The sequence below is a fragment of the Anarhichas minor genome, unplaced genomic scaffold (assembly GCF_050575085.1).
Source record: "Anarhichas minor isolate MPS153535 unplaced genomic scaffold, ASM5057508v1 ptg000014l, whole genome shotgun sequence".
Lineage (NCBI taxonomy): Eukaryota > Metazoa > Chordata > Actinopteri > Perciformes > Anarhichadidae > Anarhichas > Anarhichas minor.
The window spans coordinates 5,087,811-5,111,071 of NW_027466460.1; the positions used below are offsets into that span (position 1 = coordinate 5,087,811).

The 23,261-nt window shown below is 41.1% G+C and overlaps 1 protein-coding gene across 4 annotated transcripts in view; it reads left to right on the forward strand.

The window, feature by feature from the left end:
* LOC142949490 (endonuclease V-like) overlaps positions 1 to 23,131 on the forward strand; it is a 58,800-nt gene extending 35,669 nt beyond the window's left edge. For 2 of the 4 annotated variants that reach the window (XM_076091157.1, XM_076091156.1), the window contains exon 8: positions 22,798 to 23,131. In XM_076091157.1, the coding sequence (XP_075947272.1) occupies positions 22,798 to 22,926 (129 nt within the window). In that variant the 3' untranslated portion in view covers positions 22,927 to 23,131. Of the gene's footprint in view, positions 1 to 22,610 lie in introns of all 4 variants that reach the window. The other 2 variants (XM_076091159.1, XM_076091158.1) reach the window with 2 other exon arrangements.
* The last annotated feature ends 130 nt before the right edge of the window (positions 23,132 to 23,261 follow it).

A 23,261-nucleotide genomic window follows, 5' to 3' on the forward strand; every position in this document is an offset into this window, starting at 1 on the left:
GGGGCCGGCATAGTACAGCTACTCTGTGTGTGTGTGTGTGTGTGTGTGTACACACGATATCTGTGTGTATTTGTGTGTTTATGCAAAGAAGAGGTGGTTTGGGAGAGGAGATGATATGGAAAGAGATATATTGCAAAAAGGTCAGAAATCGTAGGGGTGGCAAGAGGGTTGTTTGTGCGTGCGTGCGTGTGCTGATTTAGGGGGTTGAGAGCACAGGTAATAGGGAGGAAGATGAATCAAGAGATGGTTTGAAAGTTAAAGGGTGGGTGGGAGCGAGGGGGAGTGTTGACATGGCATCATTGGACTGTGAAAGAGTTTTATTCCCTGTTTCGGCATTCTGTCATCTGTTTCCATGCCAACAACAATACAAATTACACAGGAAAGATACAAAAATTTTAAAATTTGTGCTGCAAGAGCAAACCCTTCAAAGATGGACTCCCTGGGATGAGAGGGGAAGGAGGAGGGGATGATGTGGAGGGAGTAGCTGCGGGAGAAAATCCCGATGCTTGATGTGGAAGCCTGCAGATACAGGAAAGACCCTTCTCCCTCCCCTCTCTGTTTCCCTCTTCATCTATCCTATACTGTCTGTCTGAGGCAGCGGAGGAGAAACCGCATCCATTTCATCATGCCCGGCCTCACACAAACCCTCAGTGTCGTGTTTTGCGCGGCCTCGCCTCCCTCTGCCAGAACGCCGCTCTAGTGTTGATGAATTGCCACCAACTGCCTCATTTTTCACCAGCGCAGACTCGTCGTCAAACACATACGCACTGACACAAAACCCCCGTGCACTCCTCAGCGATAACAAGAACAATCGCTGAGCCCCAGGAATGAGAGATGGGAAGACAGAGGGAAGGTAAACCGGGTGGGTGAATAAGTGGGTGGGGCCTGGGGAGTGGGCAGATGGAGAAAACAAGCGGCATTAAACATTGCTTCATTTAGCTTTTGACAGACGGGTAGATACAGTTTGCCAATGACAAAATCACTGTGCGCTGAAGAATAAGAGCTCATCAGTTTTATTTCAGTTGAATAAAGTTTAAACTCATTTTCAGTTCAATGGCTATACTGACAGATACTTATTCCTTCAGGAGTCATGCTGCGACTCAGGTATGAAAAAGGTGGAAAGCAAGAGTATTAAAATACATTTTTAAAATCCCTTTAGCTGCTCATAGTGGAGATGGTGTCTCCGTTTCCCACCAGCACCCAGTCACAATGATGCCGTCATTTCCTGCAGCCTTGACTGTAATCACTGTCGGTACATCCAAAGTCTCTTAATTCTCATTTCCTCGCTCCTCGATCCTCGCATGGTTTCCTCCATGCATCCCTGGTGGGAGGGACTAAGACGCAAGGGAAGGACTCAAGTGAGGGAAACGGGGATGCAATTAAGAGACTTGGGATGTACCCTGTGAGGCAGCTGTGTCGCAGGGGTTGAGTCATAGATTGATACGTCATACTACTGTGTTCAGACAGAAAAATTTAATTCCAATATTTGATGCCCATTTTGAAGTATTGCAGCAGAAAAGCTGTATGGAAATAGTGAATTTGATAAAACTGCCTTAATAACGGAAAAAAGTTGTAACACTCACTTGAGGTGGTCTTTGCCTTTGTCGAAAAAGAGTTGATGCGCTCAATGGATTATGGAAACGCCTCGCCTATTAAATTGATTTATCAAACATATATTCAAATGGCTGGTTTACCTATTCAAGTAATGGCAGAAATGGCGGTACAGATGGTCAGGAACGTTTATTTATGCACAAAATCTTTCTTCTCACGATTTATAGATAAGGCCTATTGTGATAGTAATAGGTTTGTCATATTTAAAAAGTGGGTCCCCAGAAAAATGTCTACGCAACGCTGGGTTAGTTTTGTTTCTGGTCCGGAACCTCAACTTGTTCCACTCTGCTTGCAGGCAGATTACAGCCATGCAAGCCTATAGGACCAACTTCTGACTAAACTAGGCTGTAATTGAGTTTATTCACTCCAAACCAGTTGATGGAGATCATAGACTGTATAATATATTGACATACTCTCCTTGACATCACCCATAGGTTCTTAAGAGCCGTTGTGAAGCTCAAAGTGGGTGGCTCTGGCCGTCGCCATCTTGGCAGTGACGACACAGCCTAACTCCCGGCTAATCCAAAAACAGGCAAAGAGGTTCGTCTCTCAGCACCGAGGGTTGCCACTAAATTAAAAAAAATTCTAATTCCCATTTGTTTTTTTGTGACATTTCCAAAGTTCACTTAAAATTGGCTTGACAGTGACATCACTACAGCAGGAGAAGGGGCTGTAGAAAGACGCATGGATGAGTTAATCAATACAGTGTTCACTTTGTCCGTTTGTCTGCGCTCCCATCATGCATTGACCTTTTCCTCATGACTTTTGTATCCTGCTGGCAGATGATGTCAGTGAGGGGTAGTCATGCTTGGCCTGGAGCTTTATGTACTGATGAACCACTCTTTCAATTTATTGAGGGGAAAAATCTTAATTGTATGTTTAAGTAAAATATGGATTATTATATCGCACCAACATGATTTACTTCAGCCATATTCAGCATTTGCTCCTGTCTCCCCAAAACAATAGTTTCAGAGCCAATAATCTCCAGAGTGGGTTTATTTTTTGAACTGAGAAACTCTAGACAGTTGAGAGAAACAAGCTGTAATATTGTCAAAAAGTTGTTACACTTGGCGGAAGTGGAGAAACTGTCAAATTTAGAAAAAAGAGATGTAGTTATGGATGGCCATAGCAGATTTTTCAAATACACCTTGACGTTATGGTCTAACTGCTTCTGCTCACTGTACTGTAGACAAAGCATGAATGTCATGTAGCCACTCACCGTTACCTCAACTTTGCCACAGAGTATAAAGAATAAGGAATCCAGGACAAAGAGGGTCCCTTGTTACATGACACCCCTGTCATAACTATAGCAGCTGACAAAAACAACACAACAGTGACATTCATTTATAAAACACAAGGTGTGAAGCAGCAATGAAACGCTTTGATGCATCAGAGTTACTGGTTAAATATGTCATCCTGTCACCTCCGATATATTCTATAAAGGTGTACTTGATGGAAACACAATGATTCACTTTTTAGTGGTTAACATTTTAACGAACAGTCAACCTGATTGATTTAATTTGATTGTAGGCAGTGGTCGCATGTTTGTTACTGTATTATTTACAGTAATATTTGCAGTACATACTGTATATCCTTAACAAGACACACTCCTTTCATCTTCAGAAAGGCATATTTTTAGAGCTGGTTTTTGTCAAATTAAAGGGTCAATCCACATTTTAAACATGAAGGTCAAGGTGTAAGAACAGTTGTATAATGTTGTATAATGTGTCCTGTGGCTCTGAGAGAGCTTTGTAAAGTCTGAGAAAATGAAGTCATCAGGGTTTGCTTGAGAAATCCTGTGTTATAAACTAGGGCATGGAGAGAAAGATGAGGTTATTTTAGAGCAGGGGAAAGTCTAATGTTTCTTAAAGTTTCTGTTGAGTTGCATCATGAATTTATGGGATTGTGATTTCAGCAATTTTTATTCAACAAACTGGTCGTGATGATCTGTTTAGCTATTACTGCTCAGTCCCTCATAAGGGAACTGATACTTCGGTACTAAGTCAATGCCAAAATTCTGAAAACTGAACTGTTCTCATTGTTCTATGGTACTACAGGTACAGTAGGCATCAGGGCTAGAGACTAATGGTGTAGCCTTCCGTCTTCATAGAAAATTCCTCTGATGCTACATTGTAAACAACAGATCTCTTTTAAAATCGGCAGGAGGAGAGCTGGTTAACGTCAGTTGTTAGTGGTTGGTGGGCAGCACAGTCCAGCTTGGCTAAATAACAGAGCTAACCAATGTACAGAGGTTGTATTGAGTTATATTATGATGCGTTCAAGCTCTATTCAGTGATTATGAGTATTGGTTGAGGTAAATTATCTTATTCAATGTAATCAAATGTAAAAAAAAAAGTTTTTGGAAAGAAACTTGAGGCGGATCAACAGGGATTAATAATAAATTATTATATTGCAGTATGCAAACGGTAATAAAGGAGTGGATGTTGAAGTATGTGTTATTTATCGTTTTCTTTTTGTTTGTAACTGTGGTTGTGAACTAATTGGCTTTCGAGAGTTTTGGAATTTCATTGGTATTGGTATCTACTACAAAATTTCTGGTATTGTTACATCACTAGTCCTTCCCAATAACTTTCATACTGACATGCAGTTGTTGTGTTCAATGTCATGTCACTCTGGCAAGAACCTTAGTCACAGTTGCAACAGAATGATGATGTAAATGTAAATGTGTATTGGAGTAAGGTTAATTTGAAGCTTAGCATTCATTCATACACTTTGAGGCACTTTCTGCAAGGTTAAATCCGAACAGAAGCACTGTGTGTGTTTTCTGTGTTTTGTATTTCTATTCACTCTAAAACTGACAAAATGTGTCTCCGGCGACGGTGTATCTTCACCTTTTGTCAGCAATGCCTTGTTCTGTTGTGGCATCCTGACATGTGTGATTGATAGATGACCGGTGCCGACACCGCCTGGCACTTGAGTTATAACGACAGGTGAGCTGCTGCAGACAAATGGCCTTGTTTATCTCCAATAGAAGCCCAGGCACAAAGAACACCCATTTAAACCTTCAAACTTGTGTGTCCTTCCCACTGCACACGAGCTGAACAGGTGTCTTTCCATCCACAAACTTCTTATATGTCCTAGCTGTAAACCAGAAAATCAATGGGGCCTCTTTTTCTGTGAGGCTTCTAAAGATAAATCAATTGAGGCCGATCTATTGTAATAAGGACGCGTCATCCTTGGACGAGGCAGAGGAGATGCTGTGAACATCGGTTATTAGATTTTTCTGCAAGAAGAGAGTCTCAGCATTCAGGGCCAGGGCTTTTGTTTTCATTGAGTGGCTGTTATGTGAAGTCCACCCCTGCTTAGTAACTCCATCGTCGCTGCCAGCGGGCCACTGCGCTCCGGCTTGTGAGGCGCTTTAGTCAGCAGCGATGCTCGGCTTTGTCAGGAGTTGGATTAACGCTCTCAGAAGTCTTTCCCACTGGCTGGAGTGTTTAGCCATTAATGACCAGCTTCTTTGTGTAATGTTTAACTGTGTGTGAAAGCTTGGCCAGATATTAATTGTATCCATGATCAGAGTGTTAAATACATTTTTATAGAAACTGATAGTATGTACGGTGTAACAAAAGGTCCACAGTCCGTGTGTTGAGTCTAAATCAACACTTTAGTCCACAGCAGGATGTCCCCATTGCTTGACTAACCTGCTGGGGTAAAAAATGTGCTGCCGGGCCCCCACAACCCCGCCCCTTTTTCAGCAACCCCGACATCAGAAAATAGTCCAATATCATCGTAATTCAAAATGTTTCCCCCAGGATTCTGTGAAAGTGTGGTGGGTGAACCTTTGACCCTCTATGGGGTTCTGTGGGTAGAAAATATTGTACATTTTAAAGTTAAATGCATCAATCTGGTGCACTTTGAGAGCAAAATTAAGAGGCTAGATCTATGTACTTATTGCTCTTGTTCTAGCAGTGGTGGTATATAACTAAGTACTTTACGCAACTCAAGTATTGTACTTGTAATTTTGAGGTACTTCTACTTGAATATTTTCATTTCTTGCTACTTTATATTTCTAGTCCGCTACATCTCAGAGGGAAATATTGTACTAATATTGTAACTTCACTACATTTATTTATTATCTAGTTAGGCTACTTTGCAGATTCAAATTCAGATTCTTAATACAAAATGTAAATCAACTAATGAACTATGAAGTATCAGCCAGAAGGATATAATTATAAAGTTGTTAAAGTAGCTTCACTTTTAACAGCTGCAACAATAAAGTGATGCATCAATAATTATAAAGTTGTTAAAGTAGCTTCACTTTTAACAGCTGCAACAATAAAGTGATGCATCAATAATTATACGTAACATTTTGAAAGCAGGACTTTTACTTTCAACGGAGTATTTTTACTTTTACTTTAATAAAAGATCTGAGTACTTCTTCCACCATTGTGCTCTAGTAAACAATTTAATCATAAACCTATTGATTGTCTAAATATGAAAGGTGTTGACGCGGCAAAAAATCCACACTCACAAAGCATGATTAATGCGACGGTCTCCATGTGTCCAGACCGGTCATGTGAGATGCTAACATCTCAACAGACCCCTGATGCACTGGGGACAGTTCTCTCAAAGGACCTCGTCCCTCCCTGCAGGGAGAGAGGGCACTGCGAGCACCAAGTCCAAGGCCTCGGGAGGCAGCGAAGGGTGCTGCAAAGCTGACACGGTCAGAGCCCCCCTAAGCGAGCTGCCACAGTTTCGGTAATTAATGGGAAACACTGTACTGGGAAGAGTTGTACATTGTGTACAGTATTCCAATGATGAAATATTACATGACTCCAGGTTTGTCGTGTCTTAATTTGATTGAACACAAAGTAATTCAACAATATACCACATTTAAGCACAAAACAAAAATATAGGACGTCTTAAAACTGTGCCTCAGTGGTGCTTTTCCCAAACAAAGTTACAATTACCTTAAACCAGTTGCTACACAATGAACCTGTGGCTTCTGGGGGTCTGGGGTATCCAGGGCAGTTGGCCTCTTTGCCTTATTGGTAATCCAGCCTTGAAGAACCCCACAGCTACAGGCAATATTGTGATTCTGGTGTAATTTGTTCACACCTTCGTTTTGATTTTGGTTACCATCAGGCCTTTTCCTCAAGTACCACCCTCAGGAAAACTTAATTAATGAATTAACTTTATTTCATCCCAAAAATAATTGTGGTGTGTAATAATCCCAAGGAACTGTTAGCAATAGTTTTTGTTGATACAGTATCCTGGAAAATCTTCCATCCTCCCTCAAACTGCTTTGTGTTCCCAGGTTACATCTTTCAAAATTGTCAGACACCATGATCCATTAGGATTGCTCAGGATTCTTCAAAGCCCTGTTTCTGCTTTTTGTTCCATGAAAAGTAATCCGCTTCTCTTTTAAACTCCCAGGCTCATTCACATCAATGTTGTCCTGAGATCTCAGAAAAATAATAACTGGAAAGATGATTTGTTTAACTTCATGCGTATGTTTGTGTAGGTGTGTATTTGTGCAAATTGATCAGAGTTGGCTGATGCTGTTGAATACTAATAATCCTACAGAGAGCATTAGATGGACATCTGCCCGCACTTCAGAGCGCCTTAACACTGAACTGAGCCAAGCATCACTCACTGAATAAAGTACTGTTTGTCTATTCATCTGGTTTTCTAGTCATGTTTTTCTTTCTGTCTGGTAGAGGTTTGCTCAACTAGTCGAGTAGACGAGTGATAAAATCACTGGTCTGCATTGTGGGCAGTGGTCCCTACTTGTGTATAATATCATTTTAGCAAACATCAACCAGATTTACAGTAGTTGCAAACATCCATCCATCCATTTTCCTCCGCTTATCCGGGGTCGGGTCGCGGTGGCAACAGGCCAAGCAGGCCGACCCAGACCTCCCTCTCACCGGCAACATGTTCCAGCTCATTCTGGGGGATCCCGAGGCGTTCCCAGGCCAGCTGGGAGATGTAATCCCTCCAGCGTGTTCTGGGTCTTCCCCGGGGTCTCTTCCCAGTTGAACGTGCCTGGAAAACCTCCAGTGGGAGGCGTCCAGGAGGCATCCTAATTAGATGCCCGAACCACCTCAGCTGACTCCTTTCGACGCGAAGGAGTAGCGGCTCGACTCCAAGCTCCCTCCTGATGACCGAGCTCCTTACCCTATCTCTAAGGCTGAGCCCGGCCACCCTACGGAGGAAGCTCATTTCGGCCGCTTGTAGCCGCGACCTTGTCCTTTCGGTCACGACCCAGAGTTCGTGACCATAGGTGAGGGTAGGAACGTAGACCGAGTGGTAAATTGAGAGCTTTGCCTTCCGGCTCAGCTCCCTCTTCACCAAGACGGTCCGGTGCAGCGCCTGCTTTACTGCTGCAGCCGCACCGATCCGTCTGTCGATCTCCCGCTCCATCTTACCCTCACTCATGAACAAGACCCCGAGATACTTGAACTCCTTCGCTTGAGGTAGGCACTCCGTCCCCACCTGGAGGGAGCAATCCACCGGTTTCCGGCAGAGAACCATGGCCTCAGATTTGGAGGTGCTAACTCTCATCCCCGCCGCTTCACACTCGGCTGCAAACCGCCCCAGTGAATGCTGGAGGTCACGATCCGAGGAGGCTAACAGGACCACATCATCTGCAAACAGCAGAGAGGCGATCCCGAGACCCCCGAACCTGACGTTCTCCACCCCCAGGCTGCGCCTAGATATCCTGTCCATGAAAGTCACGAACACAGTAGTTGTAAACACAGTAATCGTTTTTTTCGCTACATTTATAACAATTCTCTGTGCATAATATTACCTAATTTATCAGTATTATAAACATTGCATGGAATGAAATTGATCACTTTTGGATTTATGACAAAGAATGATTCAGTTAATTTCAATTCAACTTTATTTGTATAGCCCAATATCACAAATTTCCTAAGTGGGCTTTACAATCTGTACATTTTCAGTTGTTATGGCCACAATTAAGTTTTTACTGCAGTAAAAAATAGTACATTAGAGCTATGTTGACTAGCCTACTGCTTCAAAACCTCGCAACTAGTCAAACATGTCTGTTACGAAACCTGAAGCTAGCTGTCTAGGTCTGTTTCTAGCTGTCTTTGTGTCTGTGTAGCTAGCATCTAGATATGTTTCTAATTCAGATCAACAAATTGTTGAAAATAGCACACTTATATTGTTGTATTTTTAAGTGAAAGCAGTCATCAATAATTTGACTAAAACATAGCTTGACTATGTCATGATTTCCTACAGAAAACTGCAGATGAATATTAATTTTATTTATTTACATATTTACATACCAAAAATACATGCAAATACATAACGGTTATTTTATAGGCTTATTCCAGTATTCTTAGGCAAAAAACCTATTGTGTAGCAGAGTAACATTTATCAAAAGAAAAGTATAGTTATATAATTAAACAGTCAATTGAAGGCATAATGAATATATTTGGAATCTGGTCAGAAGTTTCAGAGGGAAGTGGTGCATTGTAACCTCAGTATGACCTGGCAAGCTCTCTGTCTAGCTATTCCGCAGTCTGCAGTTGCTTTTCTTTTTTGTTCTGGCTACCTATCTAACTTATCTGTCCGTCATATTTATCCAAAGACACACCCACGCACTTCATTGTACTCTTCCTACTGCATATAAAGTACACACGCTGATGGCCATAAACACTCATGATAACCCCTGAGCGAATAATGAATGCAGCTCACAGCAGGTTCAAGCCCTGGAATAATCCCATGCTGATCTGCAGCATCAGCCTCTTATCTCACCCCCCCCCCCCCCCCCCATCAGCAGCTCCAGTGTCGTTATTCCCCTCACACGTGTGCTCATTCACTCACCTTTCACACTCTGTATGTATGTGTGCGCTCACGGGTATGTTTATTTTGCAATATGCTGCTCACTCTGGAGGAAAACCAGCAACTCCTACTCACAAAGACCTCCCCTCACTCACTCACATAATTACTCACTGCAAAGAACCAAGGGCCTCTGGGCTCTTTCACCGCAGCCCTTTGTAATGCCTCGTCTCCCAGGCCATTCAGAAGCATTAATGGGCATATTGGTGCAGTGTAGATTGACATGAGTGGCGCAGGCTTGTATCGCCTGCGAGTTTCCCAAAGATACTACATCCAATTCCATGCCTCACACCCGCTACAGCTCATTTGCATCAGAGTAATATGGTGTTTTACTACAGGCGAGGCAAGACTGTGATTCGTTGGCGAGATGAGCTGTGAATCAGTGATGTTGATATTTGACTTCAAACTCAAATGTCACACAAATCTGTTTATTTTTTTCTCAATGCATGCAAACATCTGCTATGTTCATAAATGTATGAATGACACCCTGGCATAATGTTACATAGTTATAGAGCATATTACTGTACACAATGATTAATCTTGGCTGCTGAGAAGGCAGTGGTGCAGACTGTTAGGTGCACCGATTGTACTATTCGTTATGTCAATTCTCTTCACTGACAGGGTTTAACAAAGGGACCTTGCATCTCGTCACCCCCCCCCCCCCCCCCTCCTCCTCATCCCACCCTTCGGTGTCGAGGCTCAGCTGCCTTTGAAAGCCTGCACTTTACTGTCAGGCAGCTTCAAACATCCTTTCTTTCTCTTTCTGATGTTCTAATCCCATCTGCCTTTCTCTCATTCTGAACATATCTTTATTCTTTCTTCATTTTCCTCTCTTCCTCCACTTTGGTTCACTCCTTCTGTCATCACACCTTGCTCTTTTTTGGACTCCTGCCCCTACCTCCCTCCCTTTCTCATCGCTCCCGTCCCGGCCGTCCTCCTAACTCTACCTCCCATCATCACCTTCTCACTCTGGTACACAGCTGTCAGACATGGCAGTGAATCATACCTCACTGACCCAATCAGAATTCAGTATGAGGGGGCATCTTTTCAAAGCAATGTGGCTTTTCGTAAACAGCTGCTTTGGAGCAGAAACCAGGCAGACATAGACAGACAGGCAGACGACGGGCAACAGGGACTCAACTTCTCACTCTTCACTGCTTTTCTTCTGCTCAGAATTCCTGATTAGTCAGGATGCTGTAGGTGTTGTTAAAGGGGCAGTACAGTCAAATGAGACTGGCTGCATCTCAATTTATAGTAGCAGTATTTAAAGCAATCAACCTGATAACGCTTAGTTCATGGGCAGTATATGGTGTGATCCTTTTCCATCTGAACCTCATATGACATATAAAAATGTGTCGTTGTCCAAACCCTCACAATAGCAGACTGTTCCTTTGCACTTTGACTGGTTGAAGAGAAGGCATTATTAGATAATGCTAACATAATTTCTCTTGGGTAAGAAGCCAGTGGGCTTCAGCAGGCAAGCTGGTAATGTCAACACTGCCAAAAACACTGCTGCTGCTTTTAGTTTGGTGTATCTGTGTGAAATATTGTACAATCTCTTAAGGACAGACCTCCCCACTGTGTAATGTATGCATTACTACTAAAATCAACTACTGGTACTACTGCTGCTGCTGCTTCTGTTACTATTACAGCTACCCCCACTATTGCCACTATTGCTATCACAAGAACTACTAAATCTACTGCAACTACAGTACAATTACCGCCTCTGACAGTCTGCCTCGCTCTGTCCTGGTTCTCTCGAGCCTCCCTTCCCTACAGCGAGCCCAGCAATACGGCCGTAGCCTCCAGCAGTGTGGTGTCGGAGCTGCTTTAATTACTTCATAAATTGTTGGATAACTAAACTACGTATTGTATAAGCAGATCACATTTGATGTTAAATCCGTGTACCTTATACAGCGATTTAGTTGTACTTTATTACTTGAGTAAATGTACTTGCATCTACTGCTACCCTTACTATTACTCCTCCTATAAATTTCTGTCATAAATGTTCGGCAAAAGTGTCAGCTCCTATAAAATGTGCTGTGGATGTCATGTTGAATCATGAAGGCACAATTTCTTAAAAACTCACCGTGTGATCTTGACTTTCGGCCTGTCACCACACTGCAGATGTTGCCCATAAATGTAAGTGTTTCCGTGTTTTTTCTCTCCAGAAGTAGAACAGCAGTTTGCGTAGGTAGCAAGCGTCTCCTCTGGACCGGCTCGATGGCAGGTGTCTCTGTCCCTGTCACCCTGCCATGTCCTCATCAGTCAGGTCACTGCTAACGTCACACAGTGCAAGTCGGGGAATTGATGCTGAATCTGATGTACTCATAAATTCCATTTCATTTAGGTTGACGTCTCAGTGGTCCCCGCACTTTAATTTGCATGCGTAGTTAATCCAAAGATGTGATGAATCAAGAGTTTTTCATATTCTTAGTCTTCATATATTTATGATTTAACCCAATATTATGTTTGATGTGATTTTGGGGGAAGTAAAACTACTGCTGTTATAAAAACTGATTAAAAAAACTTTGAAAAGGTGCATGTGAATATGAGACCAAACCAGCCGCCTGCATTTTCATGAGATTCTGTTTCATCAGACTGCTCTCAGATGAAGCAATGAAAGAATATAGATCGCAGAAGGAACTCACTGTGAGTTAGTTTAACTCAACTTATTTGGTTAGTTGAAGGTTGAATAAAAAAATGGTGACCTTTGATGAAAGGGGAAAGGTTTTGGAATTGTATGAAAGGAAAAGACCTTGAGGTCAAACCTTGCTGTGTGTTGTATGAATCCACCAACTCATACACACAAATGCAGAGGTGCAGATCTGCACACAAACACATTTGCAATACACATACATTTTATTTAAAGCCTGGTTGCACTTTGAACGTCAGTGTGAATCCTATCGAGATGCCACTTAATATTCTGATGTGCAGCAGAGCCGCGGTTTGGTTTGCACATATATTATGTATGTTCCATGTCGTTGAAAATAATAATTCTGTTTGTATGAAATTCACAAGAGGAGTAAGAACACAACAATAATAATACATTATCTGATCTGAAAGATCGGTGTAAACCTCAGATTCTTAAGAGTACTGTATTATTTTTTACAGACAGACATTTATCACCTTTACTTGAACAGTAAAATATCAGCCTTGAAAAGATTAATAAAGGGCTTGTTAAGCAAATTTCAAGGTATGTTTTTGTTATTTTCCTTCACCTTTTAGTTGTACATAAAACGCTGTGAATCCAGGAAACCTCATCTGCGTCAGTAAAAACATCTTTGCACCTTCGGTCTGCTGACAATGTCTGAATAAGATCCTTGGCCTCTCTCTCCACCGCTGAATCCACACACACACACACACACACACAAAGGGACACTCACACACCCAAGGACCATAAAAGCTAGCCTTCGCATGGCACATCAGGGCCCCTTTCCCCTCTCTCACACACAGTGACACCATCCACCATGATTCATCTCTCTGGCACTATGAAGTGTAAAGGAGATTATTACCAGTGAAGGGCTCAGCCCCCCCTGAAGATCTACTGCTCTCCCGTCTACCCTGCAGAGGAAATGGGAAAATATTGCTAATGTTTACAGCCCCGTGAGCGTGTGTGTGGGTTCATGTTATGTGCACTAGTAATGCCTGAAGCCTGACCAGCATGACTAAGCACTTCCCAGGCTTGTTTACCGTCTAGAAATGTACTGACTTCAGGGGTTTTTGTGTGCAAATGTTTCTGTTTGCATGCGTTTGCAGAAGTAGCTGTGTGTGTTTATGTGACCATGGGTGTGTCATCATGTGTAAATTTAGTTTTGCACATCAGTAAATCCAGAAGCCAGCTGTTGTTGAGGCATGTACAGTATATGTTGCACGGGGTTTCTTTGTGTTTCCTCCTGTTTGTTGGCCTCATTTGCTATTCAGACCGAAATAGGACTGAGGCCCATTTGAAATGACCAAACAAAGAGTAGCCTAATCATTTTTAGGCTATGGGGATTGAGGGGGCTGACTAATATGCTAATCTCAATGAAAGCCTATTTGCACATATCATGTAAATTATCCTGTAGGTCACTCTCATTATTTCTTAATGAGTTGTATGGAAGGGGCATCTAAATCAAGACTGCACCAAGTTCACCAATTAGCATAACGATTGTGCAGAAGTACTCGGTACAGAACAGTTGCTATGATTGTAGCTGCATGCAGGTGGTGCAAGGAGGTATGTGCAGAACTCTCATGTGTCCTCTTTCTGAGCACTTTATGCCACAAAAGGATTTGCATAAATCCTTACAAATGACATTTGATGTGTAAGACACTAAAACCAATGCAAGTCACCATCTCAACGAAATCTTATCAATTATAAAAATCCCCATATTAGCACCTTAGTGAGATTTCAGTTTCAGAATCAGCTCTATTGGCCATGTATGCGTATGCATACAAGGAATTGGCTCAGGTTTTTACATTGCTCTCAACGTAGTACATACACAGAATATACAAATTGTGTAAATTGAAAGGACTATTGTTTAAAACCTTTCTAAAAAAGTAACCACACATTAAAAGAAAAGGTCATCCATCCATTGTCTGTAACTGCTCATCTTCAGAGGGTTGAAGGGGGCTGGAGCAAAACCCTGGCAGCTGACATTGAGCGAGAGGCGGGGCACGTCCTGGATTGGTCGACAGTCGATCACAGGGCTGGCACATAGAAACAGACAAGCATTGACGCCAGGTAAAGACTTTATAACCACGCTAGTGGCTTCATGAGGTGGAACTTTGAACTTTGATTTTATTGTATAATTAACACTAGACACACAGTACATGTGGCTGATGTCATTAGTTTTATATTACTTCAAGGTATAAACTACGTTACACACAAAAGGAAATGTCAGAGAATCACTTATATTATCACAATTGCTCTTATGGGAAAAGTAGATATCCGTACCAAATTTCAATGCAAACAAAAAATGTCAACCTCCCAAAGAAAAAATACTGGCACACTACTGTCTTTTTCCCACTTCTTTTATTTGATGTGGAAATGAAATTTGAATCACAGATGGTCCACTTCAGGTTAAGGTAGAGAAGTGAACGTACTCCTGTATTTATGTTCAGTTTGTGAAGAAATGTCACGTCTGATTCGATGAACTGCTACACATCCACCTCCAAAACTTCCTAAATCTGAAATCCTATTTGATCTCAGTTTATGTTGACATTTAAGATTTTTGGTATTACAGAAACAGGTTTCCTAAGTGCTATTAGGAAAACTTCCAAGACGACTTCCAAGACGATTCATTTAGAATTTGATCTATGTGCAGATCATTCATCAGATTCTTTGGTCCATGATAAGAAGCTAGCCTGAGACAAGTGAGAGACGTTTATATTATGGCTTTTCCATCTCGAGTAGCCTACCAGTAGATTCTTAACATACAGGCATGACAGGACAAGTGCAGAAGAATCAAACCGTCATAGTTAGGATTTCTTAAGTCAGGATAAAATAGGAGGTCTGAGATAGGATAGGACACAGCCAAGATTATAGGAATTTATGATTTAATAGGAAGATTGCATTTTTCCTATCTTTAAAACAAGCAGTTGGGACATTTTTTCCTGTAATGAGGCCCCAGGACAATATTCCCAGTCTGCATCTTTCAAGTCACCTCTCAAGTGTGAAAATTGCAATAATTAATTCTATACTCTATTAAGTACACCAAAGAAAAAAAGCTATGCTTAGGATGCTTTGTCTCATCTGAATCTCCACTATAGATCAAGCCATGACTGTATTCTGCTATGGAAGTAGTCATGAGGGGGTGTGGCTGGACTGCAGAAAAACAGCCTGGCTAAAAAATAAAAAAATGTGTTGCTCTCTATAATTAACATCCCCATTCATGACAACTGCATGGGGGATTTTTATACAACACACCTGTTTAAATCCTTCAGGCTTCAAGTTATGCATAATTAAGGGCGTGGCCGCTTTGAGTGACAGGTGGGTGCCGTCTCAGCGGCTAGCTGACTGTAAGGTGTCACCTCAGCTAATTCTAGTCACTAATCTCGACTTCTCTGCCATGTTTGGGGTTTTGCTGCCTTTTTGAGACTTTTCATGCAATATTGGACATGATATGGCATGCTGAGGGGTTAATGTACACATTTCATCCTGCTGGCCAATGTGCCGGAGTTGCATGATGGTCTGGATGACCTCCGTGCCCACATCAGTTTCTAACAAGATAGCAGGAACTGGAATTGTCTTGCTAAATCCTTGAATGACGTTAATAGACAGTGCCATTCGACACATATTACCAATCTGACAGATCAGAGGAATTTGGCAGGAAGAAGGCTGTGCTTCATGGTGAATAATGCACAAGTTGAAGTAGCTGGCGGGATTGTGTTTCACTGGAGTTGTACATTGTAAGATTTCATACGACAAATTAATTGTTTGATTGATTGAACAAGGCTGTGTTCTAGTATTGTATTTATAAAAGGTAACATTACTAATTGTCAGGTTTTGGTGTCTGCCCTCACCATACCTGGCTTGTTAGCTTACGTTGTTGTAACATTACTAAAAGACATTCTAAGGAGGAGGCTGTTCTTTTTTTCTGTTTTCCGTTATAGCCATATAAGTTTAGCTGAGCTGCTTTCTCTCTCGGTTACATGTCCATGTTGTCTGATGGACAGTTAGACTGTAGCAGGCCGATGAAAGCAGAGCTGACCGTGGCTGTCCAGCACAGACACACGGGTCAGACAGGTTAGCAGAGATGATAGTGCACCTGACTGCTGAAGGTCCGAGGTCAACCCTTTCTTCTCTTTCTCTGCTTCCACAAGCCTCCAGGACTGCTTAATGAAAGTTAGCTCTAATCCTCCAAGTGTCTGAAACTATCTTGGAAAGGTTTAACAGCTTCTTTTAATATTATATTTTTCAATTTAAAGTAATTTTTACGAAGCACAATTTAATTCAAATGTAATTCAAAGTACATTTGTGGGAAATAAAACATTAAAACAATAAAAGGAGAATACAATACAAGCACCGGGGACAAAGAAAATATATATACAAGATAAATAATGCTTAATTGTACTTTATGAGAACAATAAACTGAATAAAAGGGTTGCTTTTATTGTAAATGGACTTCAACATGAGACAAGATAAAATGCATACTGTACATACAATCTGGCCTATAGTCTAAATCTTAAACTCAAACTCTGCATATAGAGGATCAAAAAGGATGCTATTAAATAATTTAAGCTGGTAAAATTGCTTTCTTGGTGAAAATGTGAGACATCAAGCAGTTTTTAAATATTGTTCAAGCTCCTCTAAGCTCGATGCTAAATGCTCTCATCGGTTTTGTAGAAAGCTCTAGTTAGATTAAGAAGATTGGTAACTTGAGACCTGAAAGATCTGCTGGGGCGAGGCCATTCAGAGCGTTGAACATTGAATTGAATACTGAAACAAGTTTATAAGGATAACTCTAAATTAGCTGCGATCCATGAGTGGTTTTAGTTGGAAAATCAATTAGGAGGGAAATGCAGTAATCCAACCTATTCTAATCAGGCATTGTGAGTTTTCAGTGTCAGATTAGGCGCAATAAATATTTCCTAGCAGTGATGCTATTAGGGTGAGATCATACTTTTTAAATTACTGTATTTCCTGTCTTTGCCACAACCAGAGATGTAATAGCAGTTAAATAGAGAGTCTATGGGATTCTTACCATTAGGGAACAGTGAAACAAAGCATTGCATGTTGCAGCATAAGCATGAACTGATGTGATACAAGGACATACAAAGTAGTGACGGGATAATGTATTGTTACATTGTCTTATTGTAAAAGTGAATACACCACAGCAAAGGATCTGAAACTAAGAATCGTAGTGTTTTTGTTAGCTATAAAAAGTAATTTATATCTACATAGGGAGCAGGTCGTCTTTGTTTCTACGTGTTTCTACAGCAGCCTAGAACGGACACTGGCTCTGGTAAGAGCCGTTCACATTTTACGTTATCTGAAGGTAGGGATGCATTCCGAAACCCGATCTTAAATGGGCCCTAGTGCTAAATTACCAGAGTATTGATAAGCTCCAATGTTACTGGTGTTTTAATTAGTACTTTTTAATGTTTTGATGTCATTTATCATCACGCTGCAGCACGCATTTGTTCTGCTCTCTCTGTCGGGCTGAGCTCTTCCAACGATACACACACACACACACACACATAGGCATAAGACACACACACGTTATCAATACATCTGTTCAACAAGAACGAACAAGTAAACGAAGGTGAAACTTAAGTCAATCGGCCATCGCTGTTTACACAAGCGCAGCACGCACATCCGGCCAAAAGCTATTTTTAATGTTAACGTTTCTGCTTTCTGAGATAAAGCAGCCAGGAGGACAGAGGACAGAAGGAATGACTGATATTGACTGATGTCTGTGTTCTTCATTCTTTATATTTATTAGCATTTTACATTTGTTTCCAGTGAAATATTAATGACTTTATATAGTGACTTTGTTGTTGTATAACATAACCATCCCTGCTTTATAAACAATATTTAGATATATCTAAAATATATAATAATTCAAATCCTGTTCTAAATGTACTTGTTTGGAAAAGGAGGGGTGGGCAGAGGGGTATTTAGTTGGTTTGCAATCTGCATCACACCACTAGATGCCACTAAATCTTACACACTGGGCCTTTAAGGACAGCTCTACTTGGACAATCAGCTTGGTATGTTTCTAGAACTTGTTTTTTTCACCTGTAGCTCCAACATCAATATTTTGGGACTCAGTAGATGTCCACCTCCTTCATCCATTAAGAAACAAGAGGCCTGCCTTTTTGAGGAATGGTATAATATGGCTTGACACTGAGCTCATGGTGTGACAGTAGAGTGAGGAGTGGAGCAAAAAATAAAGAAACAAGACTAATGACTGAATGTGAACATGGCCTGCCACGTGCCCCAAAGCATTTCATTATCAATCTGCTGAATCCCTTGGGACTGAAACAACTCCTGTAAGAAACTAACATTCACATATATGCGTTTGTAAATACGTAGTCCTTGAATATATTTCTATAAATTGAAATGTTCCCTGTTTATAATTATAGCTGCGTCCCTGCAGTACCACCATCATGTATCATCATGTCTTAAATCTAATTTGAAAAGATGCATAATAGCCTGTTAGAGAAACACTCCACAACTCTAATTGCCTGAGTCATAAGCCATCAAATCCCCACTGTGAACTTTATTGGTTCCAAAACTCGTTGTTTGTCTTTTATTAACAATAGGCTTATAATAGCAGCAATATCAAAATGTGTTGTAGGAAGCAGTGGGGATATTATACTATTTTACTATAAATACGGATAATTTTAAGGGAGACCAGATAGGACTGCAGGGAAATAGAAATAGGAATGGGTCACATCCATTTTTTGAACTTGTTGGTGCCAATCTCACATTATTTGTTCTACACATTTAAAAGCAATGATTTGCAACATAGTTTCTAAACAAATGTAATACATCGGTTACAACATATTGAGTTGAAAAGTAAAACATTAAATGTAGTTCTTCTATGAAATGTACAGATGTACAACAACATTTTCTCTGATCACGTCAGATTCATATTTCACAGAGGAAGAGCAGGAAATGATGCCTTCTCCTTTATTTTCCACTTTGTACTTTCTCCTCCTGCATTCTGTCAGTTCAGATGCAGATCAGCTGCAGTGTCTTTATTCTTTGACAACAGGAATTGTTTGGGGAAACAGGAACAATTCCCCTCATAAAGTATTAATCACCTTTGACAGAAGTTATAGTATTTTTTTAAAAGATCTATGCTATTTGCTTGCTTGTTTACGAAAACTTGTGGTGACGAAGGCCTTAAAGGATCATTCTGGTTTAGTACAACTTGGATCTTCCTTTTTTATAGTTCTAGTTATTGTTATCGGTTGCGATAACGCCGTACTTTATGAATGTAACCGAGGAGGCCAATTGGCGTCCAGACCTGAGTCTGATTCGTGATGAATAACAACTGGTGTTGTTAACTCTCTCCTCCCGCTCACCTGGCTTTGGGAGTCTGACAATCTCACTCCGTCCATTTGGCCTTCCCCAGGAGTTCATTTTGGTTATCATCTCAGCTGTGTACATGTTTCCAATACAGCTCTGACAACATCAGGGAAATCATAGCAGCGCTGGTCAACAATAACATCCCTATGGTGACTGTACAGTCATTCCTGAACCAGAAACCAAAGGTTGATGGATCCATTACTGCGTTTTGCAGCCCAAGACTTGCTGTCAGATGTGTAGAGGAATACAATGCGCCGTCCAAGATAGGCTATTTATACAACCCGTTCCCCCTCCAAGCTCGTCATATATCAACACTTGGTCAATTGCCCTTGGCATCGGATACGAAGGCACTAAGGAACCCTTTCACGTTTTAATGCGACGATCCTGGCTTGGAACCAATTCCAACATCATCATTAGACAGTCAGAGCAACTGACATAGTATAAAGAGTGAGAAAGATCACGTAGAGATGACACAATGTTTCACCCAGGTGACCACTGTTGTGTCTCAAGTGAAACCAAGTCAACGTTGTTTTATTTTACCTCACGTTTGTTACATTCCGTGTTTTTGTTTAAAAATCAGCTCAAGATATACCTGTTTAGTCTGGCGTTTGGGTAAAACTCATGCTCTAGTCCTGCTTTTAATCTATGTTTCAACTGTGCAATTTCTGTTTATTGTGCTTTCCTAAATACGTTTCATGTTTTACAATCTGTTCTTGTACATTATTGGCTATTGTATGGTCACATTGTGTTATTTATGTTTGAAATTCCGCTCCTGTTGTGAACCTACGTTGGAAGTTCATTTTGAAAAGACACCATGTACGTAACGAGCAGAAAGTGTCATGCCATCGCGGACATGTCCAAACATGTCGTTAGAGGTGTACGTAGACCGTCATAGTTAGAAGCATAGAGCCTCTGACTAAAATGCAGTATTTGACAAGTTGGGTTGGTTTATAAGCAAACTATTATTATTTATTATTATTATTATTATTGAACACTAGCCTTTTACCACATCCTCCAGTATGCTCTGCCCCCATATTTCACTGCACATATTGCGAAACATGAGTATGTGAAGAATTAATCACTGAATATTGAATCAGATGGGTTGTAAACAAGCCAACAATGTAACCATGTTATCTAAAATACTTTATTTGATGGAACAGTAAAACTGAAAGTAAGTGCACCCAAAATATTGGTACGAGCTCCTCATTGTTCAGAAAGACTGCATGCCCAGCTATGGCAAGTTTGGTGGGTCCACGTTGAAATAGGAAGTTGGTTTATAAACTATTTACAACTAGAGTTTGTGTGATAATTTTACTGTACACTTTTGTTTTCACTTCGGAATAAGTTTGGTTAACACGGGGATCTGATTGTCTTAATGCTGGTGGTTCTTGTTATTATTACTCATAGAGACGATGGCCAAAGTCAGTAAAGACCCTGGTTACAGTAAACTGGAATTATCTTTGAATCCCAGCATTGAACTACCCAGATCAACCGACTGAGTTGCATTGTCATACAAGGCAAACCAAAACAGCCCTAATTGACTTTTTTCTTCAAAGCTTGAGCAAACCATCAGTTCTGCACATAAAATCCCACCAGCAGAACTAATTATACCTCTCCGCAATCACCAGCCATGACATAGTGTGTCCATATCTAATAACTAATATTAGATATGGACACCCTACGGCTGCACAGGAGGACACAGCGGGGGCCTCATCTCCTTTCCTCTAAAACTGACCCTGAGTCAGCCTTATGTAATGTCCGCTCTCTTGCCATTACAACTCTATTATGCTGTCCTTTTATCACCCATTCAGCACCTTAAACGGCACTGTGGCCGCCTGTAACATGGTAATAGCTTGTCATCTCATTCTCCATCTGGCTCTTTTTAAAAAATATTTATCCGTCTTTCTCACGAAATTCCTGATTCTAGTTTCTCCCCGCTGCTCTGTCGCTCAGTGCTGCTCTCCTCCAGTTTACTTGCTGTTGCTGATTGCTTCAGTAATGCACTGACTATATCCTGGGTGGCTATTTAGCGCAAATTGCTTTGTGTTGTGTTGCTGTAGGGCCCAAACTAACTGGACTGGGGAGACAGGCTGGGGCCTCCACAGTTTGGGGGAAAATAATGAGGGAGGCTGCTAATGGGCCTTGCTGTTAGGCGTCAGTTTTTACTACTACAGCACAGAAATAGCAGTGGCATGATAGTATGCTGTGTCCAGTACTGCGTTGATGAAGCCCCTTGGTGTAAACTCAACTCTGAGTTAAAATACATCTTCTATGCCATCAGATCTGTATGCTTTCCCGTTAACGGATCAAGGCCCGTATTTATCAAACGCCTCAGCGTAGGAAAAAACTGCTAACTGGCCAAAGATCTTCAGAGTGAGGAATGTTTCAACCAGGACTAAGAGCATTTTATCAACTTTCCTAATCAAGGAAAACACTCCTATCTCTCCTGATATGTCAGGAGTTTCCTGGAGATGGTGTTCTATGAGAGGAGAGATGTTTTGGGGATTTGAGACCTTGTGCAAGATGTAGAGGAGAACTCATGCTCCCCTTGCAGAAGCCTGTCTCCTCACAATGTTGCACTTTATTGGAACAGTGATGATTCTGTCAAAGCCAACAAAACCATAAATCAAAGTATAGTCATAAATCAAACTTTGGTCACACTTATACGCACCATAAAGAGAATGTGCACGGCGAGGGTTCTTAGTGACAGCAGATTTGAATGTCCCCCTGGCTGGTAATGAAGGATATCGCACTTAATTACAACAGGTAAAATATTTTTATAGGGTCTTATATCCTGTTATTTTTTAATCAGGCTATTTCAAATAATAGCAGAGCTATAATATTTGAGAGAAGGGGATGCATTGTAACAATATCTGGTCATATTATTTATTTTAAGTAACACATTTTCCTCTCCTGTAGAGCACCTAAGTTAACAAAGAGTGAACTTGAACAGGACAGTGGAAGAGGATATTTCATGTTCTTCAGGGATTTGCAGCATGTGCCTGTGAAATATGTGCAAGAGGCAGCACCATAATAAGAGCTGTAAATGTTGTGGTTGGATGAGGCTGATTTTACTCAGCTGACTCATATGTTCTTATTTTAAACCACTTAATAGGCTAAAATAACCCGGGACCCACTTTAATAGAACAAGACCCGACCTGGACCCGATTGACCCGATGGATCCGAATCTAGGGTTCGGATGAACCTGTGAAGACCTCTAATACAGGCTTGATCTTGTTTTGTCTCTGAATGCTAAATAAATGCCATTTTCAGGTGACTTTGTCTTTGAATACTGTAGACAGTATTATATGTATCCTCTTCTCATGTTTCAGGCTGCAAAAGATGCAAAGAACGATCTCAAGAACTCTGAAGACCAGCAAGTACAGAAGACCACTAAAAGTCTGTCATCTGTGTGCGTGCGTGCGTGCGTGCATGCGAGCGTGCGTGCGTGCGTGTGTTAAGGAGAGAGTGACTCTGGGCTGTTTTCGTCTGGGCCAATATTAAAACAACAAGACAGATTAACTCTATCTTTTTATGTGCTTGCCCCATATTCAAACTGGATATGGGTCGGACCGTTCCTTTTTATACACTGTTCTCATTACATTTTTGGGTCACTCAGGTTTTTACACTGGGAGCCTCATAAATAAATCATAAATGTCCCTGGTACGCTCCAGAGTGCTGGTCATCTGTGAATATCTCTTGGTTGTGTGAATTGTGCTTCATCTTAAATTATACAGTGAGCTGTATGGGAAAGGGAAACAATATAACACACACACACACACAGTCCCAGGCCATA